This window comes from Chenopodium quinoa, unplaced genomic scaffold, assembly GCF_001683475.1.
Source record: "Chenopodium quinoa cultivar QQ74 unplaced genomic scaffold, ASM168347v1, whole genome shotgun sequence".
NCBI classification, from domain to species: domain Eukaryota; kingdom Viridiplantae; phylum Streptophyta; class Magnoliopsida; order Caryophyllales; family Amaranthaceae; genus Chenopodium; species Chenopodium quinoa.
In genome coordinates this window covers 4,070,459-4,079,907 of record NW_018745448.1, presented here as the reverse complement: position 1 = coordinate 4,079,907, position 9,449 = coordinate 4,070,459, and the positions used below count along the sequence as shown (strand labels likewise).

Below are 9,449 nucleotides of genomic sequence, written 5' to 3'. Positions count from 1 at the left end.
GGACCTGCCAAAAGGGAGCAGAGCTATTGGGTGCAAGAGGATTTTCAAGAGAAAAATGAGAACCGATGGCACCGTGGAAAGGTTCAAAGCTAGATTGGTGATAAGAGGATTCACTCAAAAGTTTGGCCTTGATTATTTTTATACTTATTCTCCGGTGACTAAAATTGCCACCATTCGTGTTTTGTTTGTTTTAGCTTCATCTTACAACTTGATTGTGCATCAGATGGATGTTAAGACAACTTTTCTAAATGGCGATTTGGAGGAGGAGATCTACATGGAGCAACCTCCGGGTTTTGTAGTTCCTGGGATGGAGAATAAGGTGTGCAGACTAAAGAAATCCTTATATGGCTTGAAACAAGCACCGAAGCAATGGTATGAAAAATTTCATAAAACTATTCTTAGTTTTGGTTTTGTTGTCAATGGTAATGATGCATGTGTGTACTCTAAGATGTTTGGTGCGCAATGTGTGATATTATGCATGTATGTTGACGACATGCTCCTGTTTGGCACAAACATGTGTGTCATAAATGAAACTAAGAAATATTTAAATTCAAAGTTCGAGATGAAGGATTTGGGAGAGGTAGATGTGATCCTTGGTGTTAAAGTTACTAAAACCAAGAAAGGGTATTTTCTGTCTCAGGCTCATTATGTGGAGAAAATTCTGAAGAACTTTAATTGTTTTGATTTGCCTCCTTTGAGAACTCCTTTTGATCCTTCTGGAGCTTTGGTGAAAAATGTGGGGGACGGTGTGTCTCAAACTGAATATGCTAAGGTGCTTGGTAGTCTGATGTTTTTGATGAATTGCACTCGCCCTGATATTGCTTTTGCTGTTAGTAGACTTAGTCGCTATACTCAATCATTGTCCTAGTGAGCAACATTGGGTTGCTTTGAGGCGTGTGCTCAGATATCTATGTGGAACCATGTCTTGGGGATTGAATTTTGTTGGTCATCCTTTGGTTCTTGAAGGGTATTGTGATGCAAATTGGGTAACGGATAGTGATGAAATAAGCTCTACAAGTGGCTATGTGTTTACCCTTAGTGGGGGTGCAGTTTCATGGAAGTCTGGTAAGCAGACATGTATAGCTAGATCAACTATGGAAGCTGAGTTCATCGTATTGGATCTTGCTACACAAGAGGCAGATTGGTTGAGAAATTTGCTTATTGATATTCCTTTGTGGGGGAAGCCGTCACCACCTGTTTCTATGCATTGTGATTCACAAGCCGCTATATGTGTTGCTAAAAATAGCGTTTACAACGGTAAGAAAAGGCACATAAGAGTCAGCCACGAGTCTGTGAGCCAGTTTATTGTGAATGGGGTTATTTCGTTGGACTATGTTCGAACAGAGAAAAACCTGGCAGACCCTTTTACTAAGGGTTTGAGTCGTAGACTAGTGGTGGAGTTATCAGCTGGTATGGGTTTAGGACCTTTGTTGTAATGACTTGAAATGGTAGCTATTCTAGCTATGTGACATGATACATTGGTTATAATAAATCAAGAACCTGTTTTGGTTATTCTGTTTCATTGCAATGAATCATGTGGATTTGTTATATGTGTATCATGTGTCTGAATCTATTACTCTATAAGAGTGGTAAGTTGATTCTGTTAGGATGAGTTTATCTCTTAATGTCATTAGTCCAGTTGTTTTCTGAGCAGGGATAGGTGGAGGTTCTTAAAGAGTTAAGACCTTTGTCCCAGTGGCTCTTAAAACAGGATAGATAATGACACCGAAAGTTGAAGGGTTGAACTTATGTTCTTAATGTTCTAGTTCCACTACATGGATTTCTTAGGTTTGCAAGGTGCTTAATTACGTTTAAGCCTGCAGGGAAAGACCTTTGAATTTGCTGGGAACGTGTGTGAGTAACACATAGGATGAACACCTACGTGAGTACGAGAGGTGGCCTCTCTCAAGGGAAGACTGAAGTATTGTTTTCCTGAAGTACTCATGAGAGCCCAAGTGTTGGCCAAGATTGGCGGAGTTGCTTAAGCTCTAAAGTCAAGGTATGTGCGTTCAAGGTCCCTTCCTCGCTCCTAGGAGTTCAAATCTTAGGATACTCACTAGGGAAGTGTTGAAAACCTTGTGCACTAATGTGTTAGTTCAAACCTTTGGATACTAGCATTTAAGTACTAAGACTTTCATTTACTGTTCAGATTTCATGTCGAAGATCCGCTCGCATTAGTGGGGGATTGTTGGAAATAGTAATGCAAACGGATGACTCACGCCCGATCGGGTGAAGGTGGTCAAGGAAAAATCGGGAACTCTCGCGCCCGATCGGGCGGGCTTCGCCCGACCGGGCGGCGGACTCAAGTTTTTGACGAGCCCGATCGGGCGGCTTCGCCCGATGGCTCGCCCGGAATGGGGATTTCAGATCGTCCGACCGGGAGCGACACTACGTCTGGAAAAACCTGATCTCGCGCCCGATCGGGCGGCAGCTCGCCCGATCGGGCCCGCCTTTTTTCCTAGGTCGGTTTGATTACGTGTTTCCTTTTCTAGGACTCATATAAATACGAGTCTTACCTTTTCGTGACATTTTTTCACTTTTCTAGCCGAAAACACAAACCTACCTTTTGAGATCTGAACAGTTCTTGAGCAATTCCACTTTTCGAGTTCGGGTGCACGGATTACGGAGAGAGTTGCGTTAATATTGGGGGGCGTGCGTCACTAGGAAACTTGTACTGGTGGTGGCATATTTCGCTTCTAAGGCAGTGGATTATTGTTCCACGGCGCGACTGTGAGTTTTGGGATCTTCAATCCAGGAAAGTTCTAATCTTTTATTGTTTGTTATTGATTTCAACAGTTATTTTACCAACACCTAGAAGTGGGAGAGATGCACTTGTTGTAGGACAAGTGATTGGAGATGTTTTGGATCCCTTCATTAGGTTTGTAAACCTAAGAGTGATTTATGAGGGTAGAGAAGTTATCAATGCTTCTGAGTTTAGGCCTTCTCAAATTGTATACCCACCAAGGGTTGTGATTCAGGGTAATGATCCTTCGGCATCATACTTCTTTACTTTGGTATCATCTTCAATTCCTAACTTTTACTATACTACTTTATTTCAACTTTATTTATTTCTTTCTTTTTATGGAAAGTCGGAATACTAGTATATAAAATGCGACCAGTATGTATGATTTAATGTTGTTCATATTTCTTTACATGTTCAATCTCGAAATTATGAAGGTCATGGTAGATCCTGATGCTCCAAGCCCTGGCAATCCGACTGAAAGAGAATACTTGCACTGGTAAGTTAGCAAAATGATACTCGGTATATATGTTAATTTCATTAGTAATAACATGCAATTGGATTTTTATCAAAAGTGGCCATCGTACATACACCCTTAAACCCTGGATTTAAATCTTTAATTTACCTTCTGCTCAGAACTAATCAGTATGTCTTGATATGTTATGAGTAAAATAAGTTTATTTAAGTTCATTAACTAAGTAATAATAATTTACTAGACACTGGCCCCCAAATAACTTCGGTGGAAGGTCCGCTTTAGGCTAGCACGCTGTGATCTGGCTAGTAATTCATGTATCACAAGTGATTTTACTTGTCTTCCGACTAGCTGGGGTATTGAGTAATCGGACGCTGCGAAACGTAAGCTGTTGTTCCGAATGATATTGGATGCATTATGTACTTCGAACATACTATTAATGCATGTAGGCATCTATCGAGTAGAATTTTACCCCACCTATATAACAAATTCACGTGAATATATTGGTATCAACTTTTTGTATGAGAGGGGTCTCATCAAACATGTTAACAACCGGGGGTATTTTTTTCCTTCTTGATGCTAGCCAAATATTGCACAACTACACAAAGTTAGCCAATTCAATCCCTAAAAAACAGCTCCATTGCTAGTTTTTAGCTCAAATTTTAAAAACATTGATAAAAAAAAATTCTCATAATTGATAAAAAATTATTTATTCAAAGTCTTGTTAGATTTGTTTCAATATTTTATAATATTAAATGTACAAGATTAAAGTTATATGTTTTCAAATTAAACATGTAAGGCTGTGAAAAGTTAAATAGAGCAATCTTTAACAAATAAATGGATTATAAATTTGTAATACCTCTCCTAACTTGGATCATCAACAAATTTATATACAAAATTAATATAAACCATTTTACAAAGCTTCACAAAGTTGATACAAGGAAATTCAAAGCCGAGTCGAGCGGCTATCCAAGCTAAGGGACATGATAATAACGGACCATCAAATTGTTTAGTTTAAGCACCTCCTCTACAACTATAATATTTAATTTAAGGGTACAACTTTATCTTTTTAATCTTCTATTAAAAGACAAGATATATGCACTAATCACATGTTTTGATTTTAAGTGCAAGATATAAACAAGAGTAAGGAAGGGTATGGTAAACATTTTGATTTAAATATATGTATTTGTTAGAATCCAACCAATTTTAAGATTATTCAGGCATAGATTACTTTTCCAGTATTGACCACCCACGTCCTATGAAACCCCCTATTCATTCCCAAACTGTTTGAGAGTGGCAGTCTGCGGATGAGGGTGATTGTGAGCGCACAAGTTAGCCGTTATATGGATGATCGATGAGACTTTGAGTAAACGACTCAATCGCCAATGAAAGTGAGTGAGAGGCTCGAAGCACCAGTTGAGGGTGAGTCAAAGCTGCATCCATGAGAATGTTTGAAGTGCCAATGAGGACGGGTGAGAAATACTAGTGAGGTCAATGAGCAATCAAAAGAAATGCCGATGAGGATGACGGTGAGTGAGAGAGTCGAAGTTGTGCCGGTAAGGATGAAGGTGAGTGAGAGACTAGAAGCGTAGTGAACGAATTGAGTGGTTGAAAAAATGGAGAATTTAGAGTATATGTACGATATAATTTATTAGTAGCGGATTAAAGGAAAAACCCCTGTTAATTAATAGTTTTATTTAAAAGAAGTTGTTATGGATTAAAAATTTAAAATCGTTGCTACAATATTACATACATGTAAAACACACTTAATTGCAGCGAATTGCAAAACCTGCAGCAAATGAATAGCAACAAATTAAAAATTTCTAATAGTGAAATCAACCCTTAGAAGATCATATTGTTTTAAACATGAATAGTACAATTAATAAATCATAGGAATACGGAATATCATACTTTACTATAAAAAAAAAAGTAACTCAATAATGATTACTTCATATAGAATCCCTAATCAGTAGGGCCGTGCACAATAGGTTAACCGTACCATTTAGCCTTAACAGTATGGTTAACCGTTATGTCGGTTACTTAAAATTTCCAACCGTAACCACGGTTACAGGTTAACCATTAACCGTTTGATAAATTTTAAACCCTGCATTACTTCCAATAGTTCCAAACATCCAACTCTAATACAAACTTAAAAATAAAGTAATAAACAATAAAATTCATGTTCTAATTAAGATTACAAATCCACAAACCAAAATATATTACAAAGTTTTAATTCGTACTAAGTTTTTTTTTAAAAGCATAATAAGTAATAACTCAAATATTAAGTGATCCTCTTCAAAATAAGACCATGGCAGCAGAATGGCAGCAAGCTTGAAGATCACATTGCATCATCAATCATCCAAAATGGAATTGGATTCATCTATCACAATTGTTGGTTGCTGGACAGTTAAATCCTTCATCCCTATAAAATTATTTTAAAGAACAAAATAGGCTTAGAAGTTAACATCAAATTTATAAAATAAGACAACTAGTAGAATCAAACAAAATCTACGGAAATTCATAAACAAAATTAACAAATAATACTACAATTAAGTAATTAACATATTCAACACACTAATTCAAAAAAATAAGCATAATTAACCATCTAATCCTACCTAGTAGTCAAGTACCCAATTTCCCCAAATTGATTTGTACACTAATTCAAAAAAAATATGCATAAATCGAAAAGAGAGAAAGAATACCTGATAGATCTGATGTTTTAGTGAGTAGGTGAAGGCTCCGGTGAAGTCTGAACTCAGTAAGTGAGGTGAAGTGAGGGACTGAAAGGAGTGAAGGGTTGAGGCTGAAGAAGTGAATTGGGAAATAAGAGTTTTTTTAGGGTTACATTATATATTTTCCCTACAAAAATTAAAATATATATATATATATATATTTACTTTAACGGTTAACCGATGGTTAACCGTTTACAAAAACTTGTAACTGTAACCGTAACCGTTAATCGCTATATTTAGCGATACGGTTAACCGTAACTGTTTAATTTAAATGGTTCGGTAAATTAACCGTTTAAATGAGCCGGTTACACTGGTTAACGATTACGGTAAACGGTTACGGTTTTTTTTGCACATACTAATCAGATTAAGTCTTATTTGCAAGGTTTTTTTTATTTATTTTTTTTAATTTAAAGATAAATAAGAAGTTAGGATAGTTTTTTCTCAAAATTTTACCCTAACTCATCAGAATATATATATATATATATATATATATATATATATATATATATATATATATATATATATATATATATATATATATAATCTTGGTGAACTTGCATAAAATGACCCAAAGAAGCAACATAATCTGCTACTCTATTACCCTCTCTATAAATATGGCACGAATCAACATAAGTGAAACTTTGAATCAGCTCCTTGATTTCTTCCATTAGTAGCTGAATTTTCTAGTCTTTCCTTGCAAAGTATTAATAATTAGCAAATTATCCCCTTCAAACTTTTGAAATATTATGGGCATGTGCCAAAAGAAGATCATTACGAAAGGTCGTAACTTCTGCAATAAGAGGAGTACTCATACCAATATTAAAAAAACGACTACAAACATTATTTCCGAAATGATCCCTTGTCTTCGTATATGTATAGAGCTAATTTTATATAAATATTATTGAAGTTAGACTTTTATGCTTAACTTGTTCTATATTGATTTGTGTAAATTGTTATTCTCTTTGACTGTGGTTTAATACCCTGATTGTTATGCAATCTACTGATGATTATTCACCTATCTCACTATTCAGGTTGGTGACTAACATCCCAGCGAATGGAAGCATCAATTTAGGTTAGTAATTATTTTTTTTGATGCTGGATTTTCTATATTTGTAAAAACATGTAATTATTTACTTTTGGTTTTGAAAATTATATGTGGCATTGCTTAGTACGTATATATATACACCTTGGTTGAATATAATACGAGTAATTATTTTGCAATCATACACCAACATCAATAACTATATACTAAAAGACACACTAGTGATAAAACGTGTCATCTCCTGATTTTTTTTTTTGGAAACCCTATTATGAGTAAATTTCTAATAAGGTTTAAAAAAGAATTAGTTAAAATGTAAATAACCTTGATGGTAGCAAAAAAATTATAGCAATAATTTATGTAGCAAAACAATTATAGCAAGAGTATGTTTATTCTTTTTTTTAACAATCTTCTCTACTTTTTATACCAGATTTAGGGTTTGTTCACATTTACTGAACTGAGCTGAATTGAACTGGACTTAATTAAGATGAAATGAGGAGATGAACTGAACTAAACTAAACTGAACTGAACTGAACTAAACTGAACTGATTGGAGCTTAACTGAACTAAAACTAAGTAAACTGAACTGAACTAAACTAAACTGAACTGATTGGAGCTTAACTGAACTAAAACTAAGTAAATGTGAACAGGCCCTTAGCCTAAAATATTCATCATCATTTTTCAAATAATATATTTCCTAAATTAAAAAATTTTAATTAACATGAAGTAAATGAAATATATTTACTAAAAAAGGTGTTTAATGTTACTCTAATTTTTTGACAATTAAAACAATGTGTGTTCAATAATTTTAATGTAAAAATTAGAAATGCTCTTTTAACTGTAACTTTGATAACTTAAAACAATGGAGTGAACGATTAATGATAATCTATCCATCTATTTATATAACTATATATTAAAGGCAAAACTAGCTAGGAATTATACATGTATTTCTTAGTTAAAAAAATTATCCACGAAAAGATTTTTAATTTTTCCCCAAAGCTTCTTAGAAAATATTTATTACTATGCAATAATATTTTCTTTCTTGGTAATTATATTCCATTTATACACATTAAGCAAAAATATTATTCATATTTATTACTATGCAATAATATTTTCCTATCTCTAACTTTGATGTAATCTATGATATTTTTTTAAATCGTGCATGTAATACTCCATCGGTTTTCTTTCATAAAATATAATTTTTTTTTTTAAATTTTGTAATTACATAATTTCATCTTATTTAATTATAAATATTTTATAATTAAATATAGTGTTAAGCTAATAATAAATAGTAAAAATTTCCGTGTATGGCACATGACCTTAAAGTACTAACAAATTCACAAAAAAAAAAAAAAAAAAATAACTATAGTATGCACCATAAAGTTATATAAACATAACAATAAGGAGCATAAAAAAGTTCATTTTTATTTTGCGTCTTGGTGAAGGTTAGTTAAGTGTTCTTATTGTTGTTTTTCCCATTTTCATAAAATGCTAGATCAATTACTTTGTTAATTTCTTTGATTATTTATGAAAACTAGTAATGATATAACAGGGCAAGAAGTCATGGCATATGAAAGCCCAAGACCGTCATTGGGGATACATAGGTATGTATTTGTGTTATTCTATCACTCGGGACTCCAAACAATCACTGCACCAGGGTGGCGTCAAAATTTCTTCACCAGAGAATTTGCTGAACTCTACAATCTCGGCATGCCGGTAGCTGCCGTGTATTTCACCTGTCAAAGAGAAGGTGGCTATAGAAGAAGACGCTTTGATTGAATAATGAACATGCAGCGTGCAATAATATGCACCTATGTAACTGTATTATCTTTAATTTCAAGAATAGTATTTTTGGCAATAGTCGCTTAATACTAGCTATCAATATGAATAATTTGGACTAGAAATAGTCGTTAGTTTCTTCAAAATATTGAAGAATGCAAGCGTGCAATAATATGCACCTATGTAACTGTATTATCTTTAATTTCAAGAATAGTATTTTTGGCAATAGTCGCTTAATACTAGCTATCAATATGAATAATTTGGACTAGAAATAGTCGTTAGTTTCTTCAAAATATTGAAGAATGCATGTATCTTTTATATTCCCTTTTGACTGTAAACGTCAGCTAAAATTAATGATCACTATAAGTATTCCTTTATATAAAAGCATATCTTTTTTTTTATGTTTATAAATAATCCGTTTATAATCTTAATCTTAATCTTAAACAATAATATTAAATGATATTGTTTCCATTTTGGTAACATTTCTAGAACTTAGCTAGATTATTTATGCTTGCCAACCATTGTTGCTGAAAAATAACACCTCCAAAAAACTAGACCTAGTACCCCAAGGCCAACTGGCCCAGGCCCATACACAAATTCCTCCTTGCATTTCCAACTCAAGGCTTGGTATTTTAGCCCACAAATGTAAACTACGCTAGCCTCCTTCCCTAATGCCATTTTTTTTTTA

General features: G+C 33.9%; 1 protein-coding gene across 1 annotated transcript; it reads left to right on the top strand.

Moving 5' to 3' along the window:
• Positions 1-920: 920 nt before the first annotated feature.
• Positions 921-8,761, top strand: LOC110713724. The gene is made up of 5 exons (XM_021892173.1): positions 921-1,410; positions 2,797-3,014; positions 3,178-3,239; positions 6,976-7,016; positions 8,535-8,761. The coding sequence occupies exons 1-5, from the start codon at positions 921-923 to the stop codon at positions 8,759-8,761; spliced, it is 1,038 nt and encodes a 345-aa protein (XP_021747865.1).
• Positions 8,762-9,449: the final 688 nt, after the last annotated feature.